Source organism: Zea mays, chromosome 2, assembly GCF_902167145.1.
Source record: "Zea mays cultivar B73 chromosome 2, Zm-B73-REFERENCE-NAM-5.0, whole genome shotgun sequence".
NCBI lineage: Eukaryota > Viridiplantae > Streptophyta > Magnoliopsida > Poales > Poaceae > Zea > Zea mays.
The window spans coordinates 21,468,243-21,489,226 of NC_050097.1; the positions used below are offsets into that span (position 1 = coordinate 21,468,243).

Sequence of the window (20,984 nt, forward strand, 5' to 3'; positions counted from 1 at the left end):
GGTGGGTGGTGGCAGCAGCAGGGGAGGGGGCGCGTGCGGCCTGCGCAGACGACCCTGGCTGCCTGGGGCGTTTTTTTTTTCCCGCTTTCCTCAGCCGCGCGCTCCTCGGCGCGGGTCGAACACTCGGACTGTGAAATGGCGACGGCGGCAGGGAAATCCGCAGACGGGATCATGCGCGTTTGTGCAGGGAAATCGGACGGGGCCCTGTCTCAAATCTTAACCCGGAAGCTGGAACACGCTTTTTTCCCCTGCGCGGCGGTCCTCTTCCTTCCTCTTATCTGGATGCTGGAGCGCCTGTTCTAAATTATACTAAGTTATTTGAGTTCTAATAAAATAACAATAATACATATGATACTAAATAATAGTATCATTTTACCTACTCCGTTCTGGATTATAAAACTCACTTATTCCAATTTTTTAAAACTCTGAGTTATTTAAATATTATTAACAAAACAATAATGATGACGATACTTAGTAATATAATTAAATTCTTGGAGTGTCAAGTCCTACTGTGACTACAAAGGCTAAAGCGGGAAGCGTAAATATCACTGCTCATTTGGTCCAATTCTTTGCCCGATCAGTTTTTTCTCTCTCTCTCACTAAAATAAACAATCGGCCCAAAAGTGACACAAGATAAGATGCTTCTTATGGTTATACATATTCTTGTCTTCCAAATCAAGCAAGAGAAGGAGGGAAAAAAAGGAACTAACTTTATACAAGCGCGGCACCTAAATCTGGCATAAAGAGAAGAAACAGCAGAGTAATCCAGAGCACGAAACAGAGGAGCGGAAGTAGCTGCATTTACATGTGTCCGTCCGGTCGATCTAAGGTAGTGTTTGGTTACTAGGGACTAATTTTTAGTCCCTCCATTTTATTCCACTTTAGTCTATAAATTGCAAAATATGGAAACTATAACTCTATTTTAGTTTCCATATTTAACAATTTAGTGACTAAAGTGGAATAAATTGGATAAACTAAAAATTAGTCTCTAAAGCCAAACACCCCCTAACACTCAACAGCTACCGATGCATGAACTCGCTGATCACTGCCAACCGCTCAAGGACAGGACTGGCGCGGTGGCATTGATCAGTTCAGTACTCCCACAGCAGCGGCTCCTCGATGATCCGGAACGCGCCGCCGCCGGCCACGTCGTCGTCGACGGCCCACGACGACGGCCCGCAGCATCTCAGGTCCAGAAGCAGGTCCGGGAGGTCGAACAGCGCGTCGTCCGGGTTGGGCTCGGCGTCCTGCGGCGCCGCCGGCGAGGCGGCGCTGGCGTCGTCGGAGGCGGAGGCGGAGGCGGAGCCGGAGCTGCTGCTCTCGGGGCTCTTGGCATTGGCGCCGCCGGGGGACGGCGGCAGAGGGAAGTCGGCGGCCGCGGCGAGCGCGGCCGCGGCCTGCACGTCCTTGGGCGCCGCGGTGGCCGGGCGCGGGAGCAGGTGCGCGAGGCCCGGGAAGTTGAGGTGCGCGTCGCGCGCGCCCTTGATGGCGAGCGCGGCCACGTCGTGCGCGCGCGCCGCCATCTCCGCGGTGGCGAAGGTGCCCAGCCAGATGCGAGACTTCTTGCGGGGCTCCCTGATCTCCGACACCCACTTGCCCCAGCTCCGCATGCGCACGCCGCGGTACGTCGGGTGCCGGCTGCCGTCCTTGCGCGCCCGCTTCTTCGGGTTCGGGGCCACGGAGGACGACGAGGAAGAGGAGGAGGATGACTGCGAGGGGGAGGGAGGGGAGGGAGGCTCCTGAGCGTCGTCCATGTCCTTGGCGGCTTCCTGCCTGCGGAGCGGTGGTGGTCGAGCTGCTGGGCCGGAGCGACAGCGGAGTGGAGACTAGAGACCTGGACTGGAGATGGGAGCATTGCGGGGTCTGGTTTTTATGGTGTGCCGCGGAGGACAGAGCGACGTGGCACAACTGCACAAGCAATGGAAACATAGGACAATGCCACCCAGTACGGACTACTTTGGAAAACCTCAAATCGCTTTTAGGATTAGAGAGAACTGAGGTGAAAATAAATTAATTTTCGCTTCAGTCCCCTTTAATTCCAAAGAATATTTGAGTTTTCAAACTAGCTTCAGATGACAATGGTGACTCGATCCTGGGTCCCACGAGGAATTCCTAAGAGAATGTAGATTGGAAAGATTCTTCCTCTATATGATGTAAATGGAAAAAACTCTTATTCAACAGGTACATGAGAACAGGAACGTGAAATCATTCTTCATCCTTGTTCTCTACGGATCCCGTTAAACATGTATGCGGCGATGTTTTCGTATACAAGTGTTGGGCACCAAAATGAGCGGATGGTCCGGCCCTTGGGCCCGGACGGTCCGCGTGTCCCGAGATTAGATCAACTCGGATATTTATCCTTATCTCGTGCGTGGTTATCCATCTAATCACGTGGGAGTTTGTTGCTATCTCTTAGGAAAAGGTCCAGACCTCCTCCCCTATAAATATAAAGGGGTACGGCCGATTGAGAACCCCCGAACACATTCCAATCGAACCAATTACCTTATTTACTTTTCCTGCCCTAGGAGTAGATGTAGCATAGTTCTAGTTGTAGTCTTCCGCATATCCACCTCCACCCCTATTCGACTCTACGTCGTCTAGATCCGTCTTGGGTGGCCTGCCGATCCCAAGACGACCCTAGGATCTCACCCCTCCCGAGGGGCAAGATCTAGTTGTCCATCCAAGACCTCTTCCTCGATTTGATCTCTTAATTCCTAGGCGACTCCACGTCATCTGGGGACGCCCCGGGTGACCTGTCGACCCGGAGCACCTTAAGATCTTTTCCCCCCAGGGGACGAGATCTAGATTCCAGCAAGGAGGAGGAAGACGACCCTGTCGCTAGGTCGCGGACCGTCTGGCCCTGTGCCGCGGACCGTCCGCGCCTGACCAGAGAGCACCGCCGCCGGTTCTTGTTGAGTGTTTGGCGCCCCAAAAAGGTGCCAACATACTTTTGGCGACTCCGCTGGGGAAGAAGTTGCAGATCTACAAAATCAGGCTTACATGGCCGATTCTAAAGATCTCAACAGTGCTTCTCCAAACAGCAACACAAGGCTGACTAATTTATCGGCCGCTGAGCATAAAAAATTAGAAGATGACATGAAGAAAATAGACGAGGAGGCCCACCGACAAAAGGATCAGGTGCTCAAGGTGGCGGACAAGTGGTACCTCTCGCACTTCAAGGTAGACTGCCACCAAAAGACCGTCCAAGAGAGGGAGATAAACGCCGAGTATATGTTAGTCGTGCTGCAACAGCTCCCCACAATAGGTGATGCCAGGTCAGCCGATGATATTCCATCTATTAAAATTTCTTTTGATAATCGGATTAAAAGTATCACGGAGGATATAGAGAGGATGACACATGCATTAGGAAAAACTCACATGCCTAATTTTTTATCACATAAATTAGGCGATGAAACAATTGCGCCAAACACATCGGCGGCAAATGGGTTTCCCCAGCCATATTCTGGTATGCCGATGGACTCATATCTAGGACGACCGTCATCACCATCTTTGCTAAATGGTGAGTCAACCCTGGGCACGGCCGGACCATCCGCACACAATTGCGGACCGTCCGGCCCTCTGTCGGACCGTTCGGCACCCTACGCCGGACAGTCCGGAGTTACACAGAGCCCACCACAAGGGTCACAGGTGTTGCCTGACGTGACCGGACTGTCCGAGGATAGTACCGGACCGTCCGATCCACCCGCAGACCGTCTAACTGTGCAGGTCGGACCGTCCGGAGCACCAGAAGTCGCCTATGATCCGCCTAGTGTGGAAGGCCGACATAAATATAACCGGCCACCCAAGCTCCAAAAACCAAAAAAGTCACATGTCCCTGAGCTTCTTTGGCCCACTAAGGCCAAATCTTCTGTTTGCTCTCACCCGCACTCGACACAAAAGGAAAAGGTTAAATTCACATTTAATATTACTAAGTGTGATAAAATATTTGATGAGTTGCTTAAACATGGTAATATTAAACTATCACATATAATTCCTCCGGTTGAAGAATTAAAAGGGCGTATATATTGTAAATGGCATGGCTCCTTTCTTCATAACACCAATGATTGTGTTGTCTTTCGTCGGCAAATACAATCGGCTATAAACGAAGGCCGGTTGAGGTTTCAAAAGGAGGTGAGGATTGACAGGCCACCTGTCCCTGCCACCACATTAGAGCCGACAAGCAAAAGAGTCATAGTTCGGCCCTGTGCGGCCGATAAAAGCAAAGATAAAAATATCATCATTGGTGATCCCCGTACACCAAATATGTCACGCATAATGGTTACTCGGAAGACTCCGGACAAAAGAAAGACCGGAGGCACCGGGGGGCAAGCACGATCGGACACCCGATCACGGTCACCTGCCCTGTGTACGCCAGACGATCCGGGTACTAAGGCCGAACAGTCCGAGACAGTAGCAGACGATCCGGCTATAATGGTCGGACAGTCCGCAGACAGTCAGAAGCAGCAACCTCAGACCACCAGACCACAAGGTTCCAAAACAAGTGTTAGGAAACAAAATACTATTAAGACGTCTGGACGACTCAGTAGAGTTGGCCCTACTTTTGGTCAGTTGCTTGCCAAATATACGAAGAAGGCCGTTCCACACAACCGGCCAATAAAGCAGACGAAGTCAAAAGGGCGGTCTGTGCGAAAGCAAAAGCCGACTAAACGGATCCAAAAGGTAGCACAACCAAGATCGCCTTGTCATCCTCCTCCAGGGATAGCATGGTGCGTCCCGTTCTATCCATCGCCGATGTGTTGTCCTGCTCATGTGTGGGGTGGTACGGCGATGAATTCATATTACTGGTCCAATCCGTTTGCTTATTTGGGCTGGGGGGCACCACAAGTTTTTGCCTATTGACAGATTGATCAGGTAGACATGGCCGAAGAGGATGCGATCCGAAACGGCCTCTGGGCATTAAAGTTCCATCAATTATTTATATTATCTGATCGCAAGAGCCGATGACTTGCATCGAGCTGAGTCCTTACGTCGGGAACAAAAGCTCATGAGGTCAATTATTTCCGAAGTTTTCATTGATGCTTTTGGTTCGCCAAGCTCCACCAAAAGGCAGGGGGGCATATGTTGGGCACCAAAATGAGCGGACGGTCCGGCCCTTGGGCCCGGACGGTCCGCGTGTCCCGAGATTAGATCAACTCGGATATTTATCCTTATCTCGTGCGTGGTTATCCATCTAATCACGTGGGAGTTTGTTGCTATCTCTTAGGAAAAGGTCCAGACCTCCTCCCCTATAAATATAAAGGGGTACGGCCGATTGAGAACCCCCGAACACATTCCAATCGAACCAATTACCTTATTTACTTTTCCTGCCCTAGGAGTAGATGTAGCATAGTTCTAGTTGTAGTCTTCCGCATATCCACCTCCACCCCTATTCGACTCTACGTCGTCTAGATCCGTCTTGGGTGGCCTGCCGATCCCAACACGACCCTAGGATCTCACCCCTCCCGAGGGGCAAGATCTAGTTGTCCATCCAAGACCTCTTCCTCGATTTGATCTCTTAATTCCTAGGCGACTCCACGTCATCTGGGGACGCCCCGGGTGACCTGTCGACCCGGAGCACCTTAAGATCTTTTCCCCCCAGGGGACGAGATCTAGATTCCAGCAAGGAGGAGGAAGACGACCCTGTCGCCAGGTCGCGGACCGTCCGGCCCTAGGGCGCGGACCGTCCGGCCGTCAGGCAGGAAACCCTAGCCTCGTGCCAGGTCGCGGACCGTCCGGCCCTGTGCCGCGGACCGTCCGCGCCTGACCAGAGAGCACCGCCGCCGGTTCTTGTTGAGTGTTTGGCGCCCCAAAAAGGTGCCAACAACAAGTTAATGATAAAAACAAAAATAATTACATTGTCAAAAGATTACTCATGTACAAATATGTTCATTTTGATATACATATAATGATGTCTTACATCTGACAATATGTATAAGTGACACTATTTTGCATTAATAACAAATGACGTATATCCTAACTATAATTTAAACGGAGACAAGAATCCCTATTGAAGATTTATCCCCGTGAGGAACGGGTATGTGGAACAAATGTCCCCCACAAGCGTTTGTGGGAATCCCTGTAAAGAATTATTTTTATCATGGGTACAGTGATAGAGCTATCCCCTATGGGAATTCCCCCTCGTCATCCCTAACCCGGCTTGTTTGGATGTGTAGTTTTAAGAAACAATGCACATACTGACGAACCCAGAAATCTTCAAGAGGCTAGACAAAAATAATACTTATACTATAAATGTATAATTTTGTCTAATTTGTACCCATGTTTAACTATATTTTATTGTTTGATGGATGTTTACAAATTTATTAGCACTAATAGAGGAGTCTGGGCAAGAGATTAGGCTTGCCGGTACTTGGGTCAACCAGAGTGTGGTTGGCAGTCAAACTCTTTCAATCGTTAGAGTCTACAGGTGCTTTTGGAACAAAGAAAAAGTGAAGGAACTTTAAAGGATTAAAATCCTATAGGAAATTTCCCTATTTGGTCTTTTGGAACAAAAGATTGACTTTCTACAAATTCTATAAAATTCCTATAGTAAAATTTTGGAGGATATCTAAAATAAGGTCCAACCTCTTGAAAATTTTCGTATGAAATTGCAAATGTCATACAACCCTATTACTATACTTTTCTATCCCTATGTTTTTACTAATCCAAAATCCCAAAGGAGACCTATAAATATAGAAATGTTAAAGCCTTTAAGGGAAATATTTTGGTTATTTCTAGTCTAGACAAAAACCTAATTTCTAGTTTCTTCTCATTCTGGTTGTGATTTAAGAATCCTGGAATAAACCAAAGGATTCATTTATAGTTTATAAAATAAATATTTCGAAAAAACTACATCCTAAACGTTTCTACCTGTATAGAACCTGACAAACATACTCTAAAGTTTTAACACTACCTACAAGTACGGTTTAGGAAAAAGAGATTTAATTAGAGTGATCTCTTTAAAACTGATTTAAAAGCTATAATATTTGTTAACATACAAATCAAGTATAGCCCTTTTTAAAAAGAAAATAGCTTTCTCCTCGGTGCATGTTTATAGTTAGCACATGTGTTTTTTCCTGTGTGGCTTAAGTGTCGTTGTTGTTTTCTTGTTGATCAATTTCTGTTAAGTTTGACTAAATTTACGAAAACATTGATAATATTTATATCTCTAAAAATTACTATAAAAATAGATTTAATTATATATCTAACTATAATAAATACCTCCGGTTCAAAATATAATTTGTTTGACTTTTTAAACTTAACTTTGGCCACTCATCTTATTAAAAAATCATGAAAGAATGAAAAAAAAGTCGTATGCAATGTATATTTGATAATAAAAAAATCACAATGATTTTTTGTTTTTCTAATTTTTTTGGATAAGACGAGTTGCTCAAACTTGTGATAAAAAGTCAAATAAATAATAAATTGGGATGGAGGGAGTTTATACTATAAACAACAATATGTTTTATACATATTTACGAGGTGTTTGAATGCATTAGAACTAATATTTAGTTGGCTAAAAATGCTAATATAGAATTAGCCAGCTCACAAATAGCTAGTTAATTAATAGCTAATTTACTAAAAGTAAATAATAGCTAAACTATTAGCTACACTATTTTGATGTCTTATCTAATTTTAGCAGCTAACTATTAGTTCTATTTGTTCTAGTGCATTAAAACATCTCATTAGTCTACGTTTAATTTTTGGAAAAGGTGAGAACCATAGTAAAAAAATGAACGAAAAGAGGAGACACGTAGCTAGCTCAAAGACGCGCGGAGAGCGGTGTGTTTGAGCATGCCGTGTTTCATAAAAAAACATTAAAACAACACGATACAAAAAATGATTTACTTATTTAGTTGATAATGTACATTTACATCTTGCAAGAGTTGTGAAAGTGTCAAGTAATTCGAAAGAAGTATGTGTTCAATCAAAATCTCAGAGATATCCGCATACAACTATAAAAAAGATGGCATTTATAGATGGGCCTACGGGCTCGTCTGAGAGCCCAAAGACCCGACCCACACAATGCTAGGAAAGTCTCACGGGCAAGGAAGTAAGAGAAAGATGAAGTTGACAAATAGGAAGATAAAGTTGACAAGGACCCTATTCGATTAGGATATAAGATTAATATTTATGTAAATATGATATAATTACAGCGAATGACTTCATGATAAGTTCGGTTTCCACCCCCATCTTGTTTCCGACACAAATTCCTATTCTATGAACACCGTCCCTTGTTGTACTATAAAAGGAGGGTCATCATACCTTAAGAGGACAAATCATCTTATTATATTGCATAAGCAATAGACACCACGATAAACAGGACTTGAGTGTTATCTCACATTGAAAGACCGACCTGTATAAATGTTATAGTCTCCAATGCATTTATCTTAAGTTCTCGAGCACATGACCTACCCCATAAATCCATCGAATAATCCTCGATAGTTAGTACATTAGGTAATAGAAGTTGTGATGATCATCAAAGTTCTGTTGGCAACCATCGGTTTCACATCGGGAGATTTAACTATCTTTGGAGCCCTGAGATTTCCCGCTGGCTCGCTTCAAAATCGGGAAGACATGTACCTGCTATATCCGAGGTAGTTCAAGACAACCCAAAAGCTCACTGTAAGATAAAAGGCACCACCAATAAAACATGACCCAGACCAAAGACGACTCTGACATGGTCAGGGTCGACCAACGTTGCCTCTTGTGATCTATAGGCCTGGTCATCCCGATCAAAGCTACCTCAGGCCCGGTCCAAATATATAACTATACTCTCAAGTTATAAATGGTGCTTAACCAAAACCCTTAACCAACAGACTTACTTTGTGGTTGAATGCACTACAACTAATAGTTAGTTAGCTAAAAATTATTAATAAAATTAACTAGCTAACAAATTGCTACCTAACTATTAACTAATTTACCAAAAATAGCTAATAGCCTAACTATTTGTTAGGGTGTTTGGATGTATCAACTAATTTTAGCCACTAACTATTAGTTTTAGTGTATTCAAACACCCCCTTAGCCATGCGTACCAAAATACTGTACGACGTGTTTCATAAGTGCACACCACCTTTTATTTTGGCGTGCTATCGTTTTTTTTTCACGCGTACCGTTTTATGTGGTCCTCCTAAATTGCTTGGGCTTAGGTTTTTATCTAACATGTCCTCCTAAATCAATGGACGAGGTCAGGCGAGGGCGCGCCGGCTTCTCAAGCACGATTCAGGAGACTTGTCAATGCGGGCCGATGAAGGCGTTCCGTGTTCGTGCAGGCGTTGGTACGAGCGTGCAAGTGAGCATCAACCAACGGTACCTTTGTGTAATTGTTTGGGAAAAAAATTTGTTGCAGCCCGGCTGCAAACCAGGCTGTTTGCAGCCCCTCACAAAAAGGAGGATAGGTCCCACCCGCAGGTAAATAATACAACTAAAACGTTATCTGGTGGACCTGCAGGTGGGGCCTATCCTCCTTTTTGTGAGGGGCTGCAAACAGCCTGGTTTGCAGCCGGGCTGCAACAAATTTTTTTCCGTTTGTTTGAGCATGACACTCAACCGCTCATGTCAAGTCACCTCCTCTCGAGCCTCGACGATCCTCCCGCGTGGCCCGTTGGTCTCTCCCCACGCAGCGTCGCCGCGGTGCACGTCGCGTTCAGCTAGGACTGCGAGTGGCGAGCAATCCGCGCGGCACCCGTCGTCGCCGCCCAGCCGGGCCAGAACAGAACCAGCAGCGGAGGCCAGCAACTTCTCGCCGGGCGTACGTGGTTCCCGGGCCTTCAGAAAACTGCAATGCAGTTGGGGGCGTAGGTTGTGTGTTGACTGTTGAGCAACGCTCCTCCCGCTGCAGTGCAGACACACACACGGTCACTGTCGCAGAAAGACTCCGGCGACTTGACCATTTTCGGTGCTCACTGCTCAACATTTACTCGACGCTGCAGTGGTATGAATTGAGCACGGCACGGTAGGGGGCATAGCGGCCACGCACCACGTCGAGCCCTCGATCGGTGAGAACATGGCGATCGATTTCGGGCGGCAGCACAGCGCAGGGGCTAGCTAGGCTATAGGGGATCCGGCGAGACGAGCAGCAGGAAGCCCAGGAACCTAGGTAGCCGATGGCGAACAAGAGATAAGGCCACCATCAGCAATAACGAATGGCGTTTCTCACAGAACGAAAGCACTCGCGGCTGGCAATAGCAGTAATAAGCGTGTCCAGGCAGTCATGCACATACAACAGCGCCACTTGCGCACAGTCTGCTACTGATCGGACACCGGAGTAGCGTAGCCAACAAACCCAGCTGCCCTGCCCTGCCCTCTCTACGACGGCCATGCATGGAGTGGACCGGCCCCAATCATGCTGCACCTACGGCGGCGCTGTGGCCGTACCATATGATTGCCGAGTTCACAAACTGTTAAGCGCTAGCGGCGACTACTATAAGTACCAGTGCAGGTACGGGTGCTAGTGACGAGAACGCAACACGATGATAATGCGATCATTCAGAGCCGCGTGATGCCTCCTGCGCTCGGCCAGCACTGCTGCCGTCCCCGTTCCGTGATGGGGATTAAACCCGGCCTGTGTTCTGTACTGTAGCTGTGCATCGTGCTTCTGTGAATGTAGCTGCAAGCTACTGACCACGCCGAATTTAATGATCTTCGGTCGGTCTTCTGTACCGGCCTAATATACAGTTCTTCAATACCATCCTAATTTGTCGCGTGCCCAATAAAGTTTGCCTAGTAGTGCAATTATTTGCTCCCAGCTAGGATCCTTGCAAGCAACATTGCTTGAATCGCCCAAATGATCAAGGAGACCGTACCTGTGCGCGCTTCAGTGTTCTAGCTTAATTACTGACAGTTTGATCTGTTTGGTGCTTGAGGTAACACAGATATATAGGATGCTGCTTGCGAGAGGCAGCATTTTTATTAGGACAAACAGTGATGACGACGAACAAATGGCCTGTTTGGAACTTTAGTTCGTTCTAGTGCATCCAAACAAGATGGCTACTAGTATATAGACTCATCCAACAGACCGTAAGACTGCATGGTACGATGGAGGAAGCAGGAAGCTCTAGCTAATTGACTTGTTTTATCTCGTGGCCTTTTTCTCTACCTTGGACTAACAATTGGCTTATATGGTGCTGTTTTCAATCGCAATTGTTTGTTCTGTAGCTAATTGGCTCAAAAGAATGAAAAAAAATCTTTTGAATGGATACTGACGCGGCAACTACTGCCCATGCATATATAAACCTTTCAATTACAAGGTAAGTGTGTTCCCATGATTTGCTAATTTTGCTCTTGACGACGACTATACTCGCTGTCACTTTTCCTTGGACAACAAGTCAACAAGCTTGTGAACATTGAAGACACTTACCCGTTAATTACTCCATGCCTGAAAGGCACTTGCCCCACTACGTACACGCCCCCCCCCCAACTTGCACGCTTTTAATAGCTAACTACTACTACAGGTCTTCAATTCGTCCTGGTTGATCTGAACCACAAATTACGGTTACAAGTTCTGAATTTATACGTTGAAACAGTACACTAATATATATCAGAGCATGTTTTCAATAGAGCCGAACACATGCTTTGGTTTGTTTTCTCAAGTGTGGTCGGTTGACATGTCCCATCAGATCAATAATAGATCATCACAATCTGTAAAAAATGGGGTTGCAAGGTCAGTTTCGCCCAAGTAATCTACCGAATTAAGATGTAAGCACAGCAATAAGCAAGTCGAGCCAATGATATACGCCCACATGACGCAGCACAGAAGACGCCACTGCCATGGCGTATGCGCTCTACAGGCCGGTCAGTACAAGACGGCACTTCGATTGACAGGCTCATGAACACTAAACAACAGTTCCAACCCTCACCTAGCAAGTAGCAAAGCATGCATATGAGCGATGGGCCCCAGGCTTGTTGCAGGCACGCATTAGAAAACTTGATCCTCCCTCCGGGAGCTCACATGCATGCTCCCGGACTATTGCACAAGACGCCATTGGCCATGTCATGCTCATGCCGAGCCGTTCATTCTTTAATCGACGTAACCGCATTAGACCGAAATTAACAAACCCGAAATGCATGCGCTAGCTTTTGGACACGACTTAACACGCATTCTTTAATCTATATCTATACTACCTATTAAGGCTCTAAGGGGTAGGCTGCCTCCCCTGTTCTGCCTTCAGCCAATCTACACCGTCCATCTATATGCGTCAAATCATCACCGTTCGTCCGTCGCCTCTGCTTGCGGGCCGTGCGCGTCGCGACCACTTCCACCACCTCCTCCACTCCCCTCCCGCTCCAACTCCTTCCCTAACGTAGGCGTCTCTGCGCTCGGCGCCCTCACCGCCTCTCCCTCCGCCTCTGCTCCACCTCCCCAGCCGCCCACAACCACGCGTCCTCGCCTCCCCGACCAGCCTCCACCGTGACATGGTTGCCGCCTCCTCTCACCTCCTCATCTCCCACTCCTCCTAGCGCAACCGACGGTGACAGGGATGAGGTTGGGTGCGGTGTGGTGCCGCTCGATGCGCTCTGCTCCTCGCCCACGCTCGCGCAACGCAGGACCTTCCCCAACCGCGACGACAGATCCTCATCCACACACCCGCGGGCGCCTCCACCTCCCTGGGTTCCCCTCTGCTCCTCGTGCCCCGCAGTAGAGCAGCCACATAATTAGGGTTCTTCAGTCTGATTGACAAAATGTCCACCTAGGGCTTTTCTCAATCTCAAATGCTGCGGAGGCAGGGAAATTTGTTGGCTTCCGTTGTGTTTTTTTGCTGTGAAATTACGGCCGACTGCGCGAGACCGCGAGTGACCGCCGGTCGAGCCCCGAGTGGTTCTCCTGCAGGCCTTCCCTCGTCTGGTCGAATCATAAAATGCTTACATATGATGACCTACTTCTTATTACAGTTTAATTTACAAACGTAGGGTTAGGTCAAGATTTTTCTCCATTTGCTTCTTGGACTCATCTGAACTTGCTGTGAAGCTTCCTGGCCATACTAACCCTCCAGGTTCTTCAACTGCAAAAGGCATCCAGCCACTCATTCGGCCTCCGTCGAATCTTGCTACGGGAACCGCAGCTCTTTCACCATGACCCTTCAGAATCGTGGAGTGCGAGTTCACTCTCGAAGGATGGAGAAAGGAAGCGGATGGAGGAAGGCCCATCATCATCTGAAGTCTGTATGTCTTTCTTGCTGCACACCTCCCCTCTTGTGCGCATTCTGGTGCCCACCGAGAGCCTGCGAACTGAAAAACTTTCTCATGCAGTAGTTGCAGGAGAAAGTCCTATGTGGAGTGCCCACTGGTTTCACCTCTTGAGGCTTGACTTCTTCACTTTTTGGCGCATCAAGACCCAACTTCAGCCACGGTACTGTGGTACTCTCATCAGCTAGACCAGCTTGGTTAACTTGGTCTGCTGACTTCTGCTCTTCCACCCCAGGTACTCTCTCCATTGCTCTGTTTAGATAGGGTTTTCTGAAGTTTGTGTTGTCATGCCTCCCCCTGCTTTGCTATTGCTATAAAAAGAAGCAGGGGTCTTCGGGCAGCAATAATTCAGCAGAAAAGGCGAGCCATCGGTACTTTGAAGTGGACCAGAGGATATGCTAGCTTCAGTAGTGGCAAACATGTTGGTCCTTGTTATTCTTCGAGATGATATACCTGTCATCAGTACTCAGTAGTGACCGGCTTCAACAAACTTCAGTTTCCTGTCCAGCTCACTCCCTATCAGGTTAGCACCTGCTCTAGATAGCAGCGTTATACATTTCTATCAGGTACAGTCCTGAAACCTCATGCAGGTGTTGTGCGCCTATCATCCGGGGAGCTACTGCTCACAATTATAATTTGTCTTTGTCGAGGTAAGTCTTTACTACTCCTTAAGACCCTAACGTAGGCGTCCACACTCATGCTTAAGTCGTGCAATTATGAATTAGTAAGCATATTTAATACTAGAATAGTTACTCTAGCCCTGTTCAAAAACCTGAGACTTAAATCACAATGCAGTGAGTTATATTCAACTTATTGCTCGACCTGCCATCCTATCGCTTTGCAAATTCGTGAGCGACCCGTCGTTGCAATCCAAATGTCGCCATGTTCCTTCCAGGATAACATGACGTGCTCCACCTCGTAGACGGACCTGTGCCACTACTCATCGTCAGCACGCCATGACAGCCGCAGCAACAAGGTCACCTCCTCTCGGAACGGTGGCCGGTTCCTCGCCTCCCGCCACAGGAAAATATCACTCTCAGATTTCTTCATCTATGGGTCGGCGCAATCCAAGAGTGACACACACCAGCAATGAATGGCTCTGGTATTGACCAAGATGAGTGAGTCTACAAACCCCTCGATCTAAAAATTCATGGCATATTTATTTTGACGAATACTAAAGAATTGCAACTACCATTCACTATACTTCAAAATGGAGAAGTTTCTACTAGCAAACATGGATGCAATTATGCGTCTTAACAAGCATGATGTGAAGTAACAATATACGGGCACCTGACTATAGTAGAGTTAAAGGTAGTTGATCATTTGATAGCAATGGTAATGCGGTATCCTCCCTGACTGGTATAATAACTCCCTCACGGGATGGAGTGTCTTTTAGATTGTGGTCGTCGTTCATTGGCCTACGTGCCGCCCTGTACGTATGCTAATGTAGTCTACTTTGCCACTCAGAGAGTCAAATGAAGGTTGCACCATGCAGGCATAGAAGGCAGAAATCAGAGATCCTTCGTGCCCAGTATGTTGACGTTAGAGAGCTCTGGTACAGACACCATGCATACAGATTTAGTCGGTCTAATAACATCGTTTCTTCTCCCATAATTTCTTTGGACTGAATTCGCATTCCTGCTACTCACTTACTCCTGAATCCGGAATTCCTGATATGGTGGTGACATGCCAGTAGCAGCAATCAGACTCAGCTGCTACTTGTTGGCCAGCTGAAATATGTAAAAGCATGCTACTTATTATTCTGTAGTTTGTAGTTTGGAGTGATGTTCTATCATTTAATCCGCAAAGTCTTGATAATACATGATCTGTGTAGGAACATGGAACATTGAGACGTATGTCAACCCAATGAATTGGATATTGAAGAATGGCTGGATATAGATGAACCAGCTGATATTTATGTTCTTAGGTAATTTTTTCACTCAGATAAACCTTCATTCTTTCATGTGAGTTAAACATGCTCTCGAATTTAAAAGGGGAAAAACAATAATGTAAACCTTTTATATATATTCTACTGATATTTGTGTCGTGCAATTGTGAATTAGTAAGCATATTTAATACTAGAATAGTTACTCTAGCCCTGTTCAAAAATCTGAGACTTAAATCACATTGCAGTGAGTTATATTCAAATCAGCACTAAATTTTTTCTTGCGATGTACTCATAGCAGTAGCACTAAATCTTTTAAGTGACTCATTCCATGACTTAAATGCATTTTTACTGATTACTTCCCATTTCTTGCTAGCTGTTTACGTGCATCTGTTCGATCTATGGCTTCTCGGCGCTCTCCCAGGTAATTTTCTCGTCTCTTCATTCGAACTCATAGCAGTATCACACAAGTTTTTCTTGATTAGTGGTATACTCAGACCAGTGGTATATTTAGAACAAGTTTTTCCTGATTAGTGTTATACTCAGATCAGCGCTTAAAAGTATAACATACTTAAATCACATTGCAGAGAATTATATTCAGATCAGCACTTAAAAGTATCACAGACTTAAATCACAATGCAGAGAGTTAAACCCTAATGTCTCTTTATTTTTATTTTTGTATGCTTGATTATTTATTCTCTTGGTGTAATTTTCTTTTTTGTTTGCCTTCATCTGTAGTGAGACATGTGGCCTGCAGTGAGTTATATTCACTGCATCACTAGATTTTTACATGCAGCGTACTCTTAAAAGTTATTATTGTTATGTCTTGACCATTTGGTTTTATCATACTCTTAAGATGAATTCGATTGTTGTTAGATATAACCATTGAATAAACTTATTATTATGCCTTGACCATTTGGTTTTATCATACTCTTAAAAGCTACCTTTAGTGGATGTTTTTTGAAGCCACAATTATATTGAATTCATCTGTTTCTATATTGTTTGGCAGTCAAGTCAATGCCACAATTATGAGATATTGAAATCGATGGTAATATATGTTTTTTATCGACTAATTTATGTGTCTAACCGCACACACCACTTCTACGGTCGGCCTTATGGCTTCTCCAATAGGGAAGAATGTGCGCCTTCAAAGGAAGGTGAACTTAAGAGTAAAAGCAGCTAATGAGTTATAGTTTAACAAGGATGGCTCAGCTATCAAGAAGCTCCAGGTGAGCTCCACATTTTTTTTTATTTATGATGATACAATGATGTGTTGTTGACCCTCAACCAGTCGCTAATCGTTTCTTTTTCCCTACATTTTAGACTGGAGTCAATAAGCTTGTTACTGCTACTTCCTAACTGGTGCATAGATAATTTAACGCCGCTTGTGCGGCAATCTCCATCTATATGTGACCTGCAAAAGATAAATCCTTAAATAGTAGGTCAATTGCGAAGCTTTGTTAGTGATGATCCGATGATCAAGAACCGAAGCACCTTCAAGGTACAGTTTCCTTTATTTGCTAAACTGTGTTAATTGTTTTGTTTTAGAAAAATAGTGTAGTCATGGCATATGTATGCATGCGGTGTATTAGGAAACCATGACTACAAAACAGTTATGGTTAAGTCCATATAACTTTTCTATGTGCTTGTTATCTGTTTTCTTATAGTGATCTTCTAATCTTTTTGTCGAACTCTACTGTAGAGAAAATAGAACTTTGATGTAAGTTACAAACAGGTGAACTAGACAAACCATTCTGTTGTAGTTGACAATCATGATATTTGAAAAACGAGCTCACAACTATATTTCACACAATTGATGCTCCAAATTATTTTTCTGTAATTGAAACCTAATGTAGGAATGTGTAGGATATTTGATTTGCCTATTAGAGAAAGATTTGATAGGATGTTTGCTTTGCTTGGTAGGGAAATATTTGATAGGATGTTTGCTTTGACTGATAGGAAAATACCAACATTCTCATCTTCTTATGGCCCTGTGCTTTTACTTCATGTGCTATCTGAATATAGAGTATAATGTAAAGCTATTTTTGCAGATTGGAACTGCAGAGTGGTCGGGTTCTCAGATGTAAGCTGCACAACATTAAGCTATCTCCCCATCGATATTGCACACTTTAACTTGTTACCATATTTAGTTCTTTTGTATGCCTTTATAGTGGCTTGTTAATTTACACTGCTGGTTCCTGCAACCTTTTACAAATTGGTAAAAATGAAAATTGAGAGAGGAAAATTTGTGCTGAAGCTTTATTCGTCCTTTGGTTAAGTGATTACTGAATGAAAACAAATTTAAAAATAGTAATAAGGTTTTTGTTCTATCAAACACAATCAAGATTTGTTAGCTTGCTTGCTGCTGCTTAGATCAATATTGGTTTCTCACATCAACTATGCTAATGTTGAGGTGATAATCAGTCTTTCACTAGCATAAGGATGTATATGCAGACTAATTTTTGTCTCCGTTGCATGGCATTTGTGTTGTTGTATACTGCTCAAGTACTGCTTATGAGATTGCTTGAACTTTATCCTAGAGCCTCAAGAGTTGTCGTTGGCCAAAGCTACATCTATCTTTCTTTCAGTGTTTTGCTGGAACTGATAACGTTTCGAGTCTGCAGAAGAATGAATCATAGAAAGTTAATGTGTGCATCCATGGTTGTGGTCTTGACACGGCGGAGCGGACCTCGCTCGGGAAGCTGCTGCAGCCGGTAGACTATTGATTGGAACTTTTAGGTACATAAGTTCTCCACATGTAGATGAGCGTTATCATCATAGATATGGGGTTTGTCATCAATCTTTGTTTATAAACATCCTATTAGTTATTATTTTTTATGTGCATTGTAATAATATGCTTGGAACTTATTACTTGTTTCTTTTCTTTCTTTATTTATTTATTTATTTATTATAGGTCAATCCCTGTTTTGTTCCCATGCTTGAAATTGATGGTCTTCATTTTGTTGGTTGTGACAAAAGTCAAAACCGGATGGAGGTACTAAGCAAACAACCTATGTTATTCTTGGGTTTTGAATTTCTTTTCCAAAAGAACCTGCTTGCACATATTAGCTGATTGTGGAGCTACAAGATCCCTTCTATTTAGGTGTTTAGTTGTGGAGCAGATTGCGGGTTTTGAATTTCTTTTCCAAATGTCGTCTTCACGCCCACCGCGGAGGGGTGGTGACCGAAGAGATAGTGGCAAAGGCGTCCCTTGTGGGCTCTGCTCCTATCTCGCGGTATGAAGCCTTTAACTTATGAGATGAGATAGGAGTCTGTGTTCTTATCCCAATATAAGGTCTACAATGGCACAATGCTTGTACCATCTGTTTTTGCGGTAACTTATTTTTATCATGCAGTGCATGTGATTTGAAACTTTGTGTTAGCCTTTATTGCTTTCTACCTTATGGCACCTGTAGTAGTGAACTGATGATATTATTGTGGACTCTGAAGCTTTGTTTGCTTAGAATGGTAATTTTGTTGTATTCTATTTCACAGGATAAAACCGAGTTGAGCAATTGTCGTTCATCTTAGTGCTAATTTATGGGTATTGCTACTTAACAATAACATTTCGTTATTGTTGTACGAAACCAGTGCTTCATGGTAACATATAGTATATTGCTACTTAAAAATGATTGCCAGTTTTCCACAACACCCATTTAAACAAGATCGACATATGTGATATATAGAAACCATAGCAACACACGTATATGGCTGCAATGTAGCGGTTCCGTTGCAACGCACGGGCACTCACCTATTAATTATATGGATCTGTCTGGCATGGTTGTGAAAAAATATAGTTATGTACTGACCTCATGAAAGAATGTCGATGACCAAAATTTTCATTTAAAAGCATTTGTTTGCTTACTCTGTGTGCTTGTATCCTACTAAAAAAATTGTTTGATCTATGCAGGATTGGGCTGACATGTTACTAAGGATGTATGTAAGATGGGGAGAGAAGCAGCGTTATAAGACACGAGTAGTTGAGAAATCACCTGGTGAACAGGCCGGTATAAAATCAGCAACTGTTGAACTAGAGGGGAGATATGCTTATGGCTATCTCTCTGGCGAGAAAGGGACACACAGGATTGTTCGTCAATCACCATTTAATGCTAAAGGGCTTCGGCAGGTAATATTTGCATTGCACTGTTCTAATTCTGTAAATTTATCAACATTTTGTCTAAGTTAAAGATATTGTACCTTTCTAATTTTCAGTTTTCTGCTATATGTGCTACTTTATGCAGACAAGCTTTGCTGGTGTTGAGGTTATGCCTCTTCTACCAGAGGAATCCATGGCTGTGGACATACCTGAAGAGGACCTGGAGATAAGCTTCACAAGAGCTGGAGGTAAAGGAGGCCAGAACGTGAACAAGGTGGAAACGGCTGTTCGCATGGTTCATATTCCAACTGGAATTGCAGTTCGCTGCTCAGGTATAATTTCACACCAGTTTGCATTTGCATTGTGGTGAACAACACATACTCAGTCTTCTCTATGTACATTGGATCTTAGGCAATCGATTACAAAAAAAGCAAAAAAAAGTAGTAAATGAATTGGTGGTAAGCAAAAGATGTGAAAAACTAATTGATGCCCTCCTGAAAGTACCAGAACTTCCTACCCCTGAATCGTGACCATAGTTGATAGGTAAAATCTTAGCTTTTACCAATGCTGGATTGCCACTCTTGCAGAAAAGCTATTTACAACTTTGTGTAGCCAGGATGTCTGAAATATCTTTGAAAATTGAAATCAAGAAGTCAAAGTAACTGCAGGTAATACGAGATAAATCTGGCATTTGTTTTTAATGTCCAACTTTGCAGAGGAGAGGAGCCAGCTGGCCAACAAAATAAAGGCCCTCAGCCGGCTCAAAGCGAAGCTGCTGGTGATCGCCCTGGAGCAGCGTGCATCAGAAATCAAGCAGATCCGTGGAGACATTGTGAAGGCAGAGTGGGGGCAGCAGATACGCAACTACGTCTTCCACCCCTACAAGCTCGTCAAGGATGTCAGGACAGGGTGTGAGACGTCGGACATCACTGGCGTAATGGATGGAGAGCTAGATCCCTTTATCAGAGCATACCTTAAGTACAAGCTAACTGCGGCAGCTACCAGCTGATTTTTGTTGAGGAGCATAGCGATGAGTGATACCTACATCCATTGTATTATGTTGTAGTATGAGGTTTTCATCTCTCTCTTGATTTAGTATAATTTCATAGCACTAGCAATCTAGCATTGTATTTATTGATCTAGGAATCGAAGTGGAAACATGGCAAACATGGGTTGCCATTCTGTGTTCTGTCATTCTCATTCCCCCTCCCCGCACTGTCTTTCTCATTCCCCCCTCCCCGCAAAGCCCATTCCCATTCCTTGCTGCCATTCCGTGTTCTGCCAATTCTCATTCCCGGCTGCCATTCCATGTTCTGCCATTCTCATTACCCCCTCCCCGTAAATCTCATTCTCATTCCCACGTGCACCTTACGCCTAGCTAAAATCTATACTACCTATTAAGGCTCTAAGGGGTAGGCTGCCTCTGCTTGTTCTGCCTTCTGACGATCTCAACCGTCCAATACACTTTAGAGTCTCTCAGCCGTCTGATGCGTCCGATGCGCGCACTCTCACCCCCACGCATCGCCCCGCCCCCATCGTCCAACCGTGCGAGCACCCCATCGTCCCGCCGCCTCCTGCCCCCCCTCCTCCGCACGAGCCGCAGCCGGCCCCCGCAGATCGCGATTACCTCCCTGCACCCTCGCCGTTGTCGTGGCGTCGACCTCAGCCGCACCCCCGCGATCTCCATCCCGGCACCCTCCCCTCTCCCTCATGCTTGCTCTTCGGATCTCGGGAGTCGGGACTCGCCCCTCGCGCGGCCCCCGCTCGTCTGCCTCGTCCCCGACTTCTCCGACCGCGTCGTTAAGGCGCTCAACCTCTCCA

At 45.0% G+C, this 20,984-nt stretch overlaps 2 protein-coding genes and 1 pseudogene across 11 annotated transcripts; 1 reads left to right on the forward strand and 2 right to left on the reverse strand.

Annotated features, from left to right (window-relative positions):
• Window positions 1-624: 624 nt before the first annotated feature.
• LOC100283619 (uncharacterized) lies at window positions 625-2,168 on the reverse strand. Its single transcript, XM_020549268.3, has one exon. It carries the CDS (start codon window positions 1,752-1,754, stop codon window positions 1,092-1,094), a length of 663 nt encoding a protein of 220 aa, XP_020404857.1. The 5' UTR covers window positions 1,755-2,168; the 3' UTR covers window positions 625-1,091.
• A 10,691-nt stretch (window positions 2,169-12,859) lies between these two features.
• Window positions 12,860-13,430, reverse strand: LOC109943972 (zinc finger protein 4-like; annotated as a pseudogene).
• On the forward strand, window positions 13,310-20,305 carry LOC103646115 (peptide chain release factor PrfB1, chloroplastic). 10 transcript variants are annotated; one of them, XM_020548194.2, is made up of 14 exons: window positions 13,310-13,417; window positions 13,504-13,705; window positions 13,773-13,832; window positions 14,078-14,300; window positions 15,017-15,109; window positions 15,444-15,491; window positions 16,199-16,296; window positions 16,391-16,568; window positions 17,119-17,150; window positions 17,982-18,062; window positions 18,156-18,303; window positions 18,978-19,193; window positions 19,309-19,495; window positions 19,880-20,305. In XM_020548194.2, the coding sequence occupies exons 8-14, from the start codon at window positions 16,542-16,544 to the stop codon at window positions 20,170-20,172; spliced, it is 984 nt and encodes a 327-aa protein (XP_020403783.1). In that variant the 5' UTR covers window positions 13,310-13,417; window positions 13,504-13,705; window positions 13,773-13,832; window positions 14,078-14,300; window positions 15,017-15,109; window positions 15,444-15,491; window positions 16,199-16,296; window positions 16,391-16,541; the 3' UTR covers window positions 20,173-20,305. The 10 variants fall into 10 exon arrangements, with proteins under 10 accessions (XP_020403783.1, XP_020403784.1, XP_035821101.1 ...); XM_020548195.2 differs by having other exon boundaries at window positions 14,105-14,300; XM_035965208.1 differs by adding an exon at window positions 17,608-17,806 and having other exon boundaries at window positions 13,504-14,300.
• The last annotated feature ends 679 nt before the right edge of the window (window positions 20,306-20,984 follow it).